The sequence below is a fragment of the Ursus arctos genome, unplaced genomic scaffold, assembly GCF_023065955.2.
Source record: "Ursus arctos isolate Adak ecotype North America unplaced genomic scaffold, UrsArc2.0 scaffold_31, whole genome shotgun sequence".
NCBI classification, from domain to species: Eukaryota; Metazoa; Chordata; class Mammalia; order Carnivora; family Ursidae; genus Ursus; species Ursus arctos.
In genome coordinates, this window is record NW_026622997.1 from 21,479,867 (window position 1) to 21,496,608 (window position 16,742).

General features: G+C 42.0%; 1 protein-coding gene across 6 annotated transcripts in view; it reads left to right on the forward strand.

Moving 5' to 3' along the window:
- RNF144B (ring finger protein 144B) overlaps window positions 1-16,742 on the forward strand; it is a 172,265-nt gene that overhangs the window by 99,157 nt on the left and 56,366 nt on the right. For all 6 annotated transcript variants that reach the window (XM_048225688.2, XM_048225687.2, XM_044388779.3 and 3 more), the window contains exon 2: window positions 9,102-9,302. In XM_048225688.2, coding sequence (XP_048081645.1) covers window positions 9,138-9,302 — 165 coding nt within the window. In that variant the 5' untranslated portion in view covers window positions 9,102-9,137. The remainder of the gene's footprint in view (window positions 1-9,101; window positions 9,303-16,742) is intronic.

Below are 16,742 nucleotides of genomic sequence, written 5' to 3' on the forward strand. Positions count from 1 at the left end.
AGAAAGTATATTTAAATTTTTGTTTTTGAGAAGCAGTTTTAATACTTTAGGTATTTAGAAACATTTATGAGGACACCAGAGTCGTTGCTCCATGGTGTTTCTGCTAATTCCGGCTTCTGTGTTTCCCCGGCCTTGACTTACAACATTGCTTTCTTGTTGAGTGAGTTTCTTAGAGTTTGAAATCACCAGTTTGAGGTAGAGGTCACGAATCATGCTGAACCCAGATGTTGGTGGAGGAACAAAGTCCAAACAGTTTTGGGACTAAATCTACTTTGTGCAACTGATTATTTTGGATATGGGAAAGGAGCCAAGATGCCACACAAATCATGCTGTCCCCTTCGAGCTTGGGGAGTAGGGTCTCTGCAGCCATTGCTCCTGAGTCCTCAGACTTCGTTTTCCAGGGATGCCCACCTGAATTTACAGAAGCCCCTTAGCTATTGCAAACTATCAATACTTTTAGACTTTGAATTGCTGGAAGCGAATGCAAATGAGAACCAGGCCTTTAATGGTGTCTCTCCTCCATGTGCTTGTTAAGAAGTTATCCACTGTGGGATCGAGTGACTGCTATTTGCCAGGTGTGCGCTAGATGCTGAAGATAGAAAGATGGGTGAGATGTGGCCTCTGTCCTGAAGGAGTTGGTGTAAGCTTGGAAGTGACATTGTTCTGGATGGCAGTTTTTAACTCACGTTGTTTTACCTGAGTGTGTTAGAGGTTTTCATCTTGACTTTTTTTTTTTAAATAATGTTTCTCATATGTCATCTGAGCGTTAGGTCACTTGAAGGGGAGTAACAGCACCAAAGTTAATTTATTTAATTATTTAAATTTTAATTTGCTCCTTCACCTTTAGTTACATGTGGGGGGTCTGGTACGAATGTTCTGTTTTTGTTTGGCATTTGCTTTTTCTCGGTCAGCGCCTGCTTCTCCACCCAGTGCACCACACTGCAGTGGTTAATAAAACAGGGAAGACTAATAATAATAATACATTAAAGAGAGTAGAAGTGGTCAACGCTTTTGCAGCACGGAACGGGAAACTTCTCGTGAATGAGGAGACCTCCGTCCTTGAACTGAAAAACACAGCCGCCTCCGTGAAATAGACTTCTCTTCTTCACAGCTGGAGATTGCGGATCACGTGGCTTGTAGCGTCTGTTAGAGAAAATACTTTGAAAGCTGTGTCTTGTTTCTAGTTCCTCTGCAGTCCTGAGTTTGAGTCCCAGGCCTTTAATCACCTGGTGCTTTGTCTTTGGGGGAAGATAGAACAAGACATCTCTCATTTGTCTCTTTGCTAGACTTATGGCTGAAGCCATAAACCCACAAATTGTCCTGAGTGTTATTACAGCCTCCTCTACTAGTTTACTTTTTGTAAGCGGGGACTAAGCACCTTTACATCCCCAGCACCGAACGTGCAGAATTCAGTTCTTTGTGGGTTGACTCGGTTTCCTGCATTATTGATTTTTTTAAGAAACCGATTTGGCAAACGCGTATAAAAATACACACACTGCCCCTTGCTTAGTGTGGGATGGAAGGGAGTCCTCTCCCAAACTGCTTTTAAATTTGTTTCTAATTAAAATTTCTGTATGAAACTTTTAACGTTCACAAGACAGGGTAATACATACACATGTTTTTATTCATCTGGAGAAAACATTTTGATTTAGATGTTTGTGCTTTAGCCACTGTAGTTTCCTGGTAATGTCTTGACCTAAGAAATCAGCCCATCTCTTGCTCTATGGGGCTTTCTGACATAACCCTTCTTGATCTGTTAATTACATCATTGTCTGACCTGCCTTTAAGTGGCGTTCCTTCCTGCTTCTGAGCTTTGTTGTGATGCCAGGCAGGGGGAAGAAAATTATTCAGCAGGGCTGTATGAATAATTGTGGGAGGGAAGGGAACCATTGATTAAAAAACGGGGTGGGCAGGGCACAGTGGTGTCGAGGAGGGAGGCACCATGATAAATGTGAAATTACAATGCCAAAAATATTGAGCTCTTATTCTCATATTCACTCCTACCTTCTTTGATAAGTTTTTATTGTTAGAAAAGCCGGGAATGGATTTTCTCCTCTTGGGCCTTTTCCTATAGTGGTAATGAGAACACGGAAAGAAGGCAAGAACAAAGAAATGTACTTTTTAGAGGGACCAACATTTTGCAGATGTTAAAATTTGCCATCCCACATGCCTGTACTCTGTAGGAGTTAGAGAATTAGCCTTTCACGGTGTCCTCTACTTTTTTGGCCATTATCTCCACAAATCTTTCCATATATTTCATAGGAAAAAATATAAAAATTAGATCTTATTGTTGTCACCATTATAAAAAAATTGTAAGTGAGGTGATGGATGTTTAACTAACCTTATCATGGTAATCATTTTGAAACATGTATACACATATATGTATACACACGTACATATGTCTGATCATTACACTGGATCCCTTACACTTACACAATGTTATGTATCGATTATATCTCAATAAAGCTGGAAGAAAATTAGATCTTATTAATAACTGTCCCAGACTTTATACATAACCTACTTGCAAATAGCAAGAACATTGTTTAGAAACAATACTTGCTAATACTTAAGAAGCTCCTCCTAGTGGAGTGTCTGTCCTTTTTACCTGCATGATAGTTAATAGGGATATATTTGCACGTCAGTTCCATTTTTAGAAGATAGCAGTCTCCAGGTTACAAATTTATAGTTTTATTTCCATCCTGGTAACTGTCGAGATGAAGATGTTAAACCTAAGGTTTTACAGACCGGAGTATTTTTTCACTTCCTGGTTTCCTCTGAATGAGGCTGAGAAGCAGGAGGCAAAGATACGGGGGGGGGGGGGTCCCCTTTCCTATCACCTGAGGGACAGTGGTAAACAGTCTCCTTCCTACAATGGCACTGTGATCTCACAAGGCCTGAGTAGGTGAATATTTACTTCCATCACATCTAAGAATTAAGTATTTCTTAGATTTGTTGGTACTAGAGAACAGTGTCTAATCTATTTTTTTTTACAAATAATGACAGATTGTCCTGTATGTGATGCCAGGCATCTATTCATTGGCCTTGAGCATTTGTCTTTTAAAAAGTAATTAAATAGATATAAAATATTTCTGTTGTCCTGATCTTACTGGATTTGTACTGGCTCATCTAGTCCTTGAATGACCAGAGAGTGGGTCAAAGATGCCAGCAGAGAGGAGAACCACAGCACTGGCCACTATGGAGGTCTACCATAAGTCCTTGCCTCACTACACACTAATACCCATTGCTCTGGCTGTTTTACAAGCCAGCTGGTCTACCTCCCATTCCAGACTCTCTTTAGAGTAGAACTTCAGCAGATTGCTATTGGCTGATAATGGCCAGCACTTCACTAGACTCAGTCAGTACTATTTAATAGCTTCTGTTAAGGACATGAACTGGAGGCAAAATAAATAATTGTGCGGAAGTGCCAAGGTCAACACAATACTAATTTTCAGATTTTGTTGAACAGACTCTCATTCCCTGACATGTCATTCTCCGTTGGTATTGGGAGAGCTTTCCTAACAAGGCAGAGATGGGATCTTTGATTGCTGTATCTTTCAACTCTTTAGAGTATTGGCTTCCTGAGAAAATCTGTCCATTATAAAGGCAACACTTCAGCCTTACCTTCCCCACCACCTACCTTCCTGAAAACATTTCCCTGTGTTAGCTCTCCGTGAGTCATGCATTCATATCTTTTATCCCAGCTACCTCACAGGAATGACTCAGTGTCCTACATGGGCAGATAAACATTTCGGGAGTATTCATGTGTCTCCTCTTCTGTTTTAGCCCTTTTTCTTGAGTAAATCGTAGACTTTCAGAGCATAATTTGGAATTAAGACCTCAGCACAGATCAGCTGGACTTTTACATAAATATTCTGTTACATCAGTAATAACCAGTTGATTCAGTTTGTTCACGTTCTCCTTCTCTTGATCTCTTTACTTGTGCTTTATCCATTTATCTGAACTTTAAAGTTTTTGCTGAATGGTGTAAAAATTCCTGAGCCATTAGGTTAAGTATCCTGGTGAAACATTATCCCTTCCAACGGCATTATCTTTTTTGTGCAATGGAATAATTGCCGTGATTTTCAGTAGTGAAACAGGCGTAAACTACTTTAGTTAAAAATACTTCGAATGTTGGCTCTCCCACCCTCTGCATTTTTGGAGCAGATTGCTTTTTCAGGCCGTCAGCGAATATGAAAATTCCTTATACATCCCATGCTTGCAGCATGGTTTGTGAGGTATTCCTCTCCTTGGCAATTCTAATGAACACACATGGGGTAAAAGTGACTTTTCTGTTCTGTCCTATCAGATAGTACTAGCTTCTCACATAACGAACGCTTGATAGTGCCAGAGACAATCAGGCTAGGTAGAACTGCTGGTTCCCCTTTCTTGGTAATTTGGTGCAAGATCAGATGTTTTAAAGGGACTTTCTTTGCCTGCACGCCCCAAGCCATCTGCCCTGTATGTGGCTGCTTATATTTAAGCAAGTGACACTTCTACAATTTGGGTGAAGTCCGCCCTCACCACTCCACCCCACCCCCAGCCCTGCAACCAACTTTAGAAAGTTCAAACCTAAAGGCAGCTGTCAGGTTTCTTTCTTTTCTTTTTCTTTTTCCCCCCACCATGCCCCTTGTGTGCTCTGACAAAATTCTTTTCTGATTGGGTTCTTGACACCCGAAAAGAGGCTCGGTCACGTTTGTAATAATTATAAAAGCAATGATAACTGTTACTGTTCTAAAACAAGCAGGAGGGTAGAACATTCAAGTCACTTTCTTATTTTAGGTAAAACAGGAGGTATGAGGCAGAACAAGTCGAGCAAGCTAGTGAGAAGGAATTGCCGGCTCTCTGGACGGAAGACTTTCCTTGAAACCTGGAGGGAAGTGGGTGTGGACTCTCCGTGTCCCTGTGCAGATATAGTCCTGTGGAAGGGTCAGGAGCTGCAGGGCTGTGGTCACCTTCTCCGGACACCCCCTCTGAGATTCATGCCATGTGTGCATGATTGGCAGGGGGGCGATGAGTTTCTGCTGCTGGTGGTTGCATGTCAGGGACTGGGGAATCCTAAAAAGACATAAATGGAGGACAGCTAGACACCTTGGAGCCATTCACCAACATCTCGAGGGAGAGAACTTCAGCATTCCCCCGATGATTGCTTGAAGAGCTCTCTATGTAATGAGTCAATGGGGAAAGGATTTCTTGTTTGATGCTCTTTTTTTCTTTATGAAGCACTCCCTGTGTGTCATTCATTTTTAAAACATTCGTTATTGATTTTGCCCAGAGTGAAAAACCAAGAAGCTGGTTTTCCAACTGTGCCTGGCACAGTTCTTCAGCTTCTGTGATGGTGCCTGGGAGGCTGCTGAGGGAAAGGTCCAGGGGACCTGGCCCGGTGCTCCCAGTACTGCTTCCACTGGCACTGGTTTACCTTATCTCCTTGCCACGGTGGCAGTTTACTTAAGATTGTGTTTGTGTAAAATTCCATTGCTTGAAAAATGTTTGAATGCCATCACTTTAGGGAATTGGTGTTTATGGCGCACAGAAAAATAAATCAGTTCTTTTTGAAGAATCGTTTCGGATTGCTCACATCTCAGCGAGATGAAGTATGTGACCTCCTTCCTCTGTCCCAGTCACAAGTGCAGCCTTGTTTGGAATGCTTGGAATTTTTGTTGTTGTTTGAACAAAACAGGTCTCTGCTTTGGAAAAGGCTTTTGTCATAAAAATATTTATATATATAAAATATCCTTTAAACACTTGTATATAGATATTAGACCACTTTATTGAGGCATGATTGACAGGCAAGAAGCTGTACCTATTTAATGTAGACAACTTGATGAGTTAGAAGATAAATATATACCTGGGGAACAGCATATTGCTTCTATTTAACAATTCTATATTTTATACTTGAACATTTGCTAAGAGGGTAGCTCTTATGTGAAGTGCTCTTACCACAAATACACGTACACAAGTAATGACAAGTAAAGGGAGCAGGAGGAAACTTTTGGAAGTGATAGATATTTTTATATTTTTTATAGCTTCGATTTGTAACTCACAGAGTAAGGAGTGAGCACTTAATGTGTGTATTTCGAGATATAAGATTATGTTTCAGATGGCCATGATAAACACAATTTCTAGTTCTGCCTTCAAAAGACAGTTTCTAAGAGATAATCTAAGAAGTATTCAATTACATATTCGTTTCTCGAGTGTTATATGTCTCTTTCTAAAAAAATAAGATAGAGGCACCCGGCTGGCTGGGTAGAGCATACAACTCTTGGTTTCAGGGTCATGAGTTCGAACCTCACATTGGGGGTAGAGGTTACATTAAAAAAAAAAAATATATATATATATATATATACACACACACACACACACACAGAGAGAGAGAGAGAGAGAGAGAGAGAGAGAGAGAGAGAGGGAGAGAGGGAGAGAGAGAGACTGTAAGAAATAATTGACTTTGTTGAAGAATACCTAGATCTCCTGCCAGGTTGGAACAACAGGATTTACCCATTCATAACCTCTTCCTTCAAATGGGCTCTTGGTGTAATTGACATTTGTGGTGTGAGCTTGTTTGGCCTGTGTCATTCCCATCTTCCCTCCTCAGGAAGCATTTACTGGCTACATTTCTTCTACTTCTTCCTCTCCCTCCTCCCCTCCCCTTTCTCCTCCCCCTTCCCCCCTCCTCCCCCCCTTCTTCTTCCTTTTCCTCCCCGTCCCCCTCCTTCACCTCCATCTTCATCTAAAATTGTATTAAGTTTTAACATTTTAATTCCAGGATAGCTAAAATACGGTGTATATTAGTTTCAGGTGTACTGTGCAGTAATTCAATAATTCTATGCTCATCGTGAGAAGTGTACTGGCTCCGTTTCTTCTTGATGTTTGACTTGGGATTTCTCTTTTCCAGGGCAGAGATAGTCAGAATATGTTGTATGTGCCATGTTGGGAAAATAGAGATGTGAAGACAGCAGTTGGGGGAGATGAGTGATATGTATGTTATGGAACTGGGGTGTCTTGGAGAAACAAACAGGTGATAGTTGTCTAAGCATAAACTGGGAAGAGGAGAGAGATAAAATGACTCATTTTTACTCCTAATTGACCCTCAAGAAAGATTTTTTTTTTTTAACTTCAAAACACTGAATTTGGTAGGCATGTTGATTTGCTCTCAGATGATAGCTCATTAATAGTTAATCAAATAAGAACACCATGTCTTGAACCTTATTGGGCCTTTCCCAAGAAATATCATGGAAGCTGATCATCGGTTAGCTTTCAATTCAGTTTTATTTTTAATTCAGTCTACTACTCAGGGAGTAGGTGAAAAACCGTGAATATTTCAGGTTACGAGAGTTAGTAACTATTGATTCTTTCTGGTATGACATTAAGATAGTTAGTGCAGCTACATCTTATAGATGTTTTTTTTCCTTCCATCTAATCCAGTTTGTTTTTCTCTCCCTTGAGTTTGTATACCTAAATGTTGAGACGTAAGCCACCGTGAGGCTATGTAACAAATGCCGAACATGTACTTTCTTTTGCCCAAAAATGGGGACGAAAAGAGTCTGGTTCTCGTAGGGGGAGAGGCTGTTTACAATGATTTCTGTGGCCAAATTTATTAGAATTGGCCACAGTCTTTTAAAATAGTAAGAACTTTAGGATTTTGCCTCTCTTTAAATGGAACATGGAATTTCTTGATATGATCCAAACTATAGAAGATTATTCCCACAATTATTTGACCTCTTTTAAAGATTGTCTGAATAAAAACAGATGGAAAGGCTTCAGCTCTATTTTTTTTTTTCATTGTAGGAAAATCCTTTCTACAGTCATGCCGTGTTTGGAGACAGATTTCACTCTGTACAGTTTGAGTGAACTTATGATACTTGTAGTCATGGGCTTTTTGTCTCTTTCTCTCTTTTTTCCCCCTCTCTCCTTACCCCTTCTTCCTTCTCTCTCTCCATGTTCCATCCCTCCATGTAACATCCACCATGAGGCAACTCTGGTGTAAAGGACCAGGCACTGGGCTTGGACTCAGAAGATGGAGGTTTGAATTTTTCTCTGCTATATCCAAGCTCTGAGAACTTTGGCAGATTATTTAACTTCTCAGGACCTCAATTCCTCTATAAAATGAAGGAAAGAATCCTCGTGGTTGCAAAAGTTGAAACGAAATGACATATATGAAGGAGCACAATTAACACTGATGCCCTGTTGAAAAAAAATTATTGGTATGAAATATACATAACATGAAATTTACCATTTCAGTCATTTTAAGTGTATAATTCAGTGGCATGAAGCACACTCACAGTCTTGGGCAATTAGCACCCTATCCATTTGCAGAATTTTGTCATCATTCCAAACAGAAACTCTGTACCCATGAAATGGTAACTCTCTATTTCCCCCTGTCCCAGCCCCACCTTTCTACTTTCTGTCTCTATGAATTTGACTTGCTAGGTACCTCACGTTGATAGAATCACACAGTATTTGTCCTTTTGGGTCTGGCTTATTTCACTTAGCATAACGTCTTCAAGGCTCATCTGTGTTGCAGTGTGTGTCAGAGTCTCATTCCCTTTTAAGGCTGAATAATATTCCATTGGATGTTTATATCACGTTTTGTTTATCCGTTCATCTCTCAATGGGCATTTGGATAGTTTCCACCTTTTGGCTGTTGTGAACAATGGTGTTAGGAACACTGGTGTGCAAGTATCAGTTTGCAGCCTGGTTTCAGTTCTCTTGGGCGTACACCGAGAAGTGGAATTGTCGGATCATATGGTAATTCTTTGTTTAATTTTTTTGAGTGACATCCTATTTTCAAGTGTCTTTTTTTTAACCTGTTGGATTGTGGCGATGCAATTCCTAAATGGTGTGGTTTGTTCCCTGTGGTCTTTTCATTCCCATAATTTACAGGAGAGGAGTCAGGATGGTGGGGTCACTGTCCACGTCAGGACTCCAGGAGCACCTTGCCAAGGTGGCAAGCTCTGTCGCCCACGGTTGTCGGAAATGCCTTTACTGTGTGCCTTGACAGTGTGGAAGGGGAAGGTTTGCCCTGGTGGGGCCCAAATGTGTTGAATGAATATAATATTCAGCTGTATGAATGAATATAATATTTTCTGCTTTGGACCTTCCTGTAGGGATTGAGGAGACCGAAGAAAGCTGAGGACAGGCTGATGGGCTCAGGTGGGAAGTTGCAGTATCTCACCATGACCACCGAAAATCCGACGGCGGGAGACCTGGCTCCAGCCCCCCTTGTCACTTGCAAACTCTGCTTGTGCGAACAGTCCCTGGACAAGATGACCACGCTCCAGGAATGCCGCTGCCTCTTCTGCACAGCTGTAAGTTTTCCCTGATGCCTGCGTCACGAGCGCAAGAAACTACAGAAGGGGAGAACTGTAGAAGGATGGGATCGGCTTCCATGGCTTTCTGAGAAGCCAGGGTTTGTGATAACAGGCCCCTGTTTTGGAGAGCAGTTCCATGTTTGGCTCTGTCTCCAAGTAGTACCTTGAATGGGAAATCTGGTACTTACTGGTGTTTAGGCAAAGGGTAATGTAAGTGTGAAATTTAATAATTGGTTAAATAAGCAGAATCTGTTCTTAAAGGAGTAGGCAAGGAACAAAATAGAAATATTTCTAACACGTCTTAATTAACTACCATCTGTAAGGAGTTTGTCAGATATTTTGAATGATGGAGAAAGCAGGTAGCAATTTACTGAATTTTCTTTCATAGACTTGCTCTTTCCTACAAAGTACATGATACCTAATTCTTTGACTTTGTCATATCTCCTTCTTTTTCTTTTTCTTTCTTTCTTTTTTTTTTTTAAAGATTTTATTTATTTATTTGACAGAGACAGCCAGCAAGAGAGGGAACACAAGCAGGGGGAGTGGGAGAGGAAGAAGCAGGCTCCTAGCAGAAGAGCCTGATGTGGGGCTCGATCCCAGATCGCTGGGATCACGCCCTGAGCCAAAGGCAGACGCTTAATGACTGCGCCTTCTTTTTCTTTTTTCACAATATGCGGGGTGGTACTTATTCCTCCTAATGAAGAGAAGCCTGCAGATCTCCAGGGGTGGGCTTGTCTCTTTGATTCTGACACTTGATATCAATGTCTGTGACCCTGACCGCACAGATCCCTGAAGGTTGGTTGGTTAAGGTGTGAAGATAGGAAACAGACTGATAGATTCTAAGTGGCTGCTAGAAGCATGAACCCAGGTGGTCTTAATCAAATTTTCATTTATTCAAGTGTCTTTTGAGCTCCTGCTGTGTACCAGGGACTCTGCCGGGTGATGGGAATATAGCCGTGAATGAGATGCTTCCCACAGGGTAGATGGACGCATTGAAGGAACCTTATAAGTTTAGTGAAATCATGGGAAGCGCGACGTACCCAAAGGAACGTCTCACCCACTTGGGGGTGGGAGGGACATCCTGGTGGCAGTGATCTCTGAGCTGAGGCTTTAAACAAGGGTTGCAAAGTGATACTCGTGGGCCATGTCTGGGCTTGACACATTTTTGTTTCCCCAATTGGGAAATTTCATGAAAGAATGAAGAAGTGGTAAGATACAGCTACTCTGGGTCTATGTTAATAGGCCCAGAAATAGATGATCTTTCCTCTCTCTCTCTCTCTCTATGTATATATCATAATCATCAATTCCTATCTATATATCTATTCTTTTTTTTTAAGATTTATTTTTATTTATTTTAAAGAGAGAGCAAGCAAGCACACGAGTGGGGAGAGGGGCAGAGGGAGCAAACCCCAAGCAGACAGCACGCCCAGCACAGAGCCCAACACAGGGCTTGATGCCATGACCCATGAGATCATGACCTGAGCCGAAACCAAAAGTCAGATGTTCAACCCGCTGAGCCAGCAGGTGCCCCTCCTCTGTTTATATTACCTGCCTCTCTCCTGTTTGTATTTGCATCAACTACGCTTTTAAACTGAAGATGGGTGAAGACTCACGCAGGATGTGTGCTGGGATCTCAGTGTGGCAGAGGCCTGATGCCTCAGTTACAATATTTACCATTTATCTTTGCTGGTGCACCTTGTATGGGCAGACTGTTAATACTTATTATACAACAAGTATAATAATCACCAGACAAAGGTGGGTTTAATGCTCTGACTTGAGAAGCAAATTGAATTGTTCAGTTCCAGTGACCAGCGTCAAGGGGAGCAAGGAGAAAGGAATCAGTAAGGAAGTAGAATCATTTATCAAGAGCTATGTTTACTAAGCATAACTTAAAAAAAAAAAACAACCAGTATAACTAAAGTTAAGGTGAAATAAATTTTGCTCCATCTCTTTTTGCTTAGTTAATTTAATCAGCACGACATGTTCTCAAGCTCGTGTATATCAATTAAAAAATTTTTTTGAATTGAGAATTAGGGTGGGGAGAAGCCTTAGGATGATTTTTTAGGTAAAAAAGAAAGTGACTAAAATCCTTCTCCCAGGTCTCTAATTCTGAGATCCAAAGATGGCAGCGAATAGTACTGTTCATCCATTTAATCATTCGGTCCCCACGGAGCCCTCCCCATGTCCAGGAACTGTTGTAGGCTCTGGAACTTACCAGTTTGAGAAACAAAGCCCAGCAGAGATTGTTGCTCTTAGGAGCTCGCATTCATCAAAGGCAGTTGCATAATAAACAATAAACCTAATAAATGGACGAATTATACAGGATTGGGTAATAGGGCTTCGGGAAGAAATAGAGCTGGGCGAGGAAGGTGCAGCCCGGGCCGGCGATGTTGCGTTTCTAGTAGGTGTCAGGACGAGGGCTCGACTTCGGTGCTGGTTCTTCCTCTTCTTGTTGGCCTGTGTTGCTTAAGGAAGTGACCGTGTCATCCAAGGGGTGGCTTCAATTTCCTTTGGTCTTGCTTGGCTGCCGAGGGCTGTGCTTCCGAAGGGATTATTTCTCTGACTTTCTCACCTGTGTTTCAGACCCTTGCCTAATCCTTGAAATAAATGAGTCAGAAGCAATGTTTGGTTAAAGGCAGGATGGAAATTTGTGTCTCAGGGTGACTGATGTTGAACAGGCAGGATCTGGAATTGAGTTTTTGCGACGAGACTTAGCAGGTCAGGATTCCCGTTCGTGCACCAGCGTCGGGTGGAGAAGTACACACGCAGACGCAGACGTGGTGTCTGATCCTGTCACAAGCATTGTTGCAAGAGTTCTTAGTTCCCTGTTAAAAACAACACAATGGCTTCTCGGTTCTCCTTTGGCAATTTGACGGTGGGAGCTAGGACATGTAGATTGTTCTGTCATCTGTGATCGTACTTCCTCATTGTTGGGGAGTGAGTGCTCCAAACCAGAAAGTCAAATGGCTTGGTATGTTTGATATCCCTCCAAGTCTGGAACTTTCTGTGCCTATAAACATTAACCTTCCCTGGCTTCCTGATACCCCATTCCCTTTGATCTACCAAAATAGTAAGCTGCATGTAGTTGATTACATTAGTGTCTGTAAATTTGCAATTGGCATCAGACTCACCTGAAATACTGCTCTAACTTTTTATTGTTTAGATCTCTTATTTCTCCTTTTAAAAAGCTATCAAAGGATGTGTCTGATCCCCCAGATTTTAGTTTGCACTTACATATTAGATATTAAATATATTTTTTAAAGATTTTGTTTATTTATTCGAAAGAGATAGAGACAGCCAGCAAGAGAGGGAACACAAGCAGGGGGAGTGGGAGAGGAAGAAGCAGGCTCCTAGCAGAAGAGCCTGATGTGGGGCTCGATCCCAGAATCCTGGGATCACGCCCTGAGCCGAAGGCAGACGCTTAACCACTGTGCCACCCAGGCGCCCCTAGATATTAAATATTGATATTAAAGATACCAAGTGTGTTTTGTGTTTTCAAGGCTGAAAAGAAATTTGTGATTTTGTTTTTTGAAGTTTTATATATTTATTTGAGAGAGAGAGAGAGACAGAGAGAGCACGAGCAGGGAGGACAGGCAGAGGGAGACGGAGAAGCAGACTCCCCCCTGGGCGCCCAGGACCCTGAGATCATGCCCAGAGCCAAAGGCAGACGATTAACCGACTGAGCCACCCAGCGGCCCCTTGTGACATTTTTAAATAGGGCATATACTACTAATTTCCAGTTTTAAATATGATTGGTTGGCATATCCTAATTACTGGCTGGGAAAGACGTCTTGTGCATTCTGTGTCTTTAAAATAGTTTTGCTGAGAGAGTTCTCCCTCCCCTCCTCATTAGGCGGGTGACCAAATGGAATGGTCCTCCTGCTGGATTCTGCATACTTTCATAGATTTAATAAAGCTTTCTATACCTTTTATCCTTGTCTTGTTTTCCCTAAGAAGTATCTCTGACCAGGTTGCTGTGAGCTTGAATTCTTTCTGTTTCCAAGATCAATGTGCCCTGGGAGAGCAGTATGGATAGATGTGAAGTGTCTGACTTGACCTTGGATGTGAACCAGCTCATTCCCTATCTTTAGGGAGATCTGGCCTTTAAATAAGTGCCCCCAACCCACGTGTGTTCTATGGACCTCCAGCTCTGCGAAACAGAGGTGATCCGTGAATAGAGTGTTCCATGGTCAAATTAGCTCAGAAACTGGTATGTTCTCTCTTCCTCTCTTGGAAGGGACATAATGCACTTGAGAGGGTCTGTGAAATCTTGTGGTTAAAAGAAAAGCAAGGGGACCCTGTTTAAATCATATAGCTAGTTTCTTGTTAAAGGAACTTCGTGTGTTCTGTTTCTGATGGTGGTTTCCGTTAGACTATTTGCTCAGCTTTAATATACAGAAGAAAGTACAGTGTAAAGCAAGGAAGTCTATACAGGACAGAAATGGGCGTAGCTCTCATTAACATGACTGAACTCATAGATCATGAGGTGCCTTGTGGAGCCAAAGAAGTTGATATTGGGGGGGTTTTGGAGAGAGGTGTTGCAAAATGACTCTAAGGGTAACGATCTCAGGGATGTTAGTGTATTAACTAATGATATGCAGAAACTCTCTCTCTTCCCTTCTCTCTCTCTCCCTCTCTCCTATGGATTCAAATAACCCAAACACGAAAATTCCAAATTTCCTTTCCTGGCATTTGCAACATACTCTTTCAGATAACACCACACCGTTATAATTCAAGTGGAAGAAAAAAAAAATTCACAAAAGTCAGTTATCAAAGGAGGGAAAATTTGTGGGTTTGCTCCCTGGTGAGCAATTTTTGCCTCTCTGATTTATTTTGGAAGCTATTTCTGTCCGCCACGAATTAAAGAATAATGGAAACACAGTTGCTTGTTTTTATAACCTAGATAATTTCACCTGAAAAGAGTCGGTATGTTGGGCATGGCCTATTTACCTTTCAGATTACAGACAGGATGTGCTGAGCAAAAAGAAAATAACGTCCAGCCTTATTCTTGCCTTTTTTCCATTACATTTCGTTGGCTCTAAGTAGTTAGAACTCCTTTTACTATTCATTTCTCTGAGCCAAATGGATTTTCCAATGTTTAAAAAAAGTGAGAGGAAATATAAAACTTTTTAGGCCAAGCCCTTCTTTTCCTTGGGGCCTGTTGAGTGACCTTTAAGAAAAGCCCACATACGGCCTGGGAGACGTTTACAGTTTGGAAAGAGTTTCAGTGTGTGCGTGCACTAGTGCGCGTGTGTGTTTGTGTGCGTGTGTGTTTGTGTTACTCGTGCTCACAAGTGTGTCCACACGGGGTGGTAATTTTCAAATGAAGCCGAGAACCTTCGGTGGTTCTTTCCGGGACTCTAACTGATAGCTATAGTAGGATTTTGGAAGGAGTGCTGTCTTTCTGCTGCCATCTCCGTGTTCCCTTTCCAGTGGTGGGTAACCCATGCAGATTTGGAGGGAGAGAGAGACCCCAGCTCAGGGTCAGTCTTCGCCATCCATGAGTGTGACATTAGGCCAGATCTTCGGCTTCTCTGAACCTTAGTGTCCTCACCTGGGGGGTGGAGGGAGGTAGGGGAGGATCGTGGCGATCTCAGAGCGTTGTGGGGGGCGTCAGGTGGGAACCCCAGGGCAGTTGCTAGCTCAGAGCCAAGTCTCTGGTGAGTTGGTGTTGTTGCTGCTTTCTTTCCTGAGTTCCATCAGTATGCTGAGCTGTTCTGTGTTTCAGTAACTATTTTAGAGAAAGGAAATCCTGTAAAGACTTGACTGCCTTCCTCATTAGCCTTTTATAAAAAGAGAGTTATAGAGGCGGTTTCAGCCTTACTGCTATTCCGAGACACCCACAGACTCACAATTAGGATAGAGAGAGGTTTCTCTGTTGGATTTGTCCGAAGATTGGCTGATGGCTGGCTGCTTCAGCTGAAGAGGTACAAGTGGGACTTAGAGGAAAAGCAATACAACTTTAACAGTGAACAGAAGAGGGTGTTTACCCAAAGAGTATGAAAACACGAATTCAAAAGGATATGCACCCTATGTTTATTGAGGCATTATTTACAATAGCCAAACTATGAAAGCAGTCCAAGTGCCCACTGACAGATGAATGGATAGAGAAGATGTGGTGTATATATACAATGGAATATCACTCAGCCATAAAAAGGAACAAAATGTTGCCATTTGCAACAGCTTGGATAGATCTAGAGGGTATCCTGCTACTTGAATTAAGTCAGTCAGAGAAAGACAAATACCGTATGATTTTACTCATATGTGGAATTTAAGAAACAAAACAAACGAACAAAGGAAAAAAGAGACCAAAAAAATAGATCCTGAACTCTAGAGAACAAACAGATGGTTAGCAGAGGGGAGGTGGGTGGGGGTTGGGTGAAGTAAAGGGAATCAAAGAGGGCGTTTGTCCTCATGAGCACTGAGTCATGCATGGAGGTGTTGAATCACTGTATTGTGCACCTGAAACTAACACTGTATGTTAACTATACTGGAATTAAAAGAAAAATGATAAAAATAAAACCTTAAAAAAATCATAATAGCGACTAGATCAGCACATTCCTGATGCATGTAAGGATCAGATGGAAGTGTCTCAAGCTACCATTTATTTAAAAGCTACTTCTCCCCAGTGGAATAACCTGCTGGCTTGATAGGTATAGTCTAACATCACTTTAAGTATTTTTTATTAGGAACGCTCTGGAACGGCAAGAAATCATGAAGCATCGCAGGCCAGCGAGGTCACAAAAATTTTATGTCCCCTCCTCTGGTCGTGACCTGCCAGCCTTTCTGAATCTTTCAAATTCTCTAGTTCTCTGAATTCCCCTGTCTTCCAGTACTGTGGGATGGACAGAAGTCCACGCGGCCAGTGTAAAGCCCTCTCTTGTTCTGTTGGTTTCTGGTAAAAATATGCGGTGTATAAGGTTAGTCTTATGGGTAAAGTGAATTTACCTTTGTCAGGTTTTCAGAGCCTTCGTCTGTCATTGTTTGCTTGTAAATGACTTCAGTATTCTCACTGCTTGAACTCAAGAGTTCCCATGATCAGGCTGTGATGACTGTGTATTAGGCAAGTTGCTGATTTGAAATGTAAATGTTGGTACTAATTTTCCCACCGAGGGGGTTGCTGCAGGACAGATAGGATCTGAGAAGTGGGAGCAAATTGTAACAGCATGAGAAACAGAGTAGGGATGACTCAGGAGGACTTGGCTTTCTGGCCCCATGATCTCATCCATGCCTAGTGCTCACCACTCACTTATTCAAGGCGAGTGGTGAAATGTACCAAGAGGGAAGAGCGGCCAAGGGAACCACACTCTGCAGGCTGAGCGACTCTGCTGTAGCTCCTCTCTCTGGATGCCGGTCTGGTTCGGTGTCTATGAGACTGGGTTTCAAATCTGGTTGCTTGGGCTTCATTTCTTGCACGTATACAAAAATATTTATTGT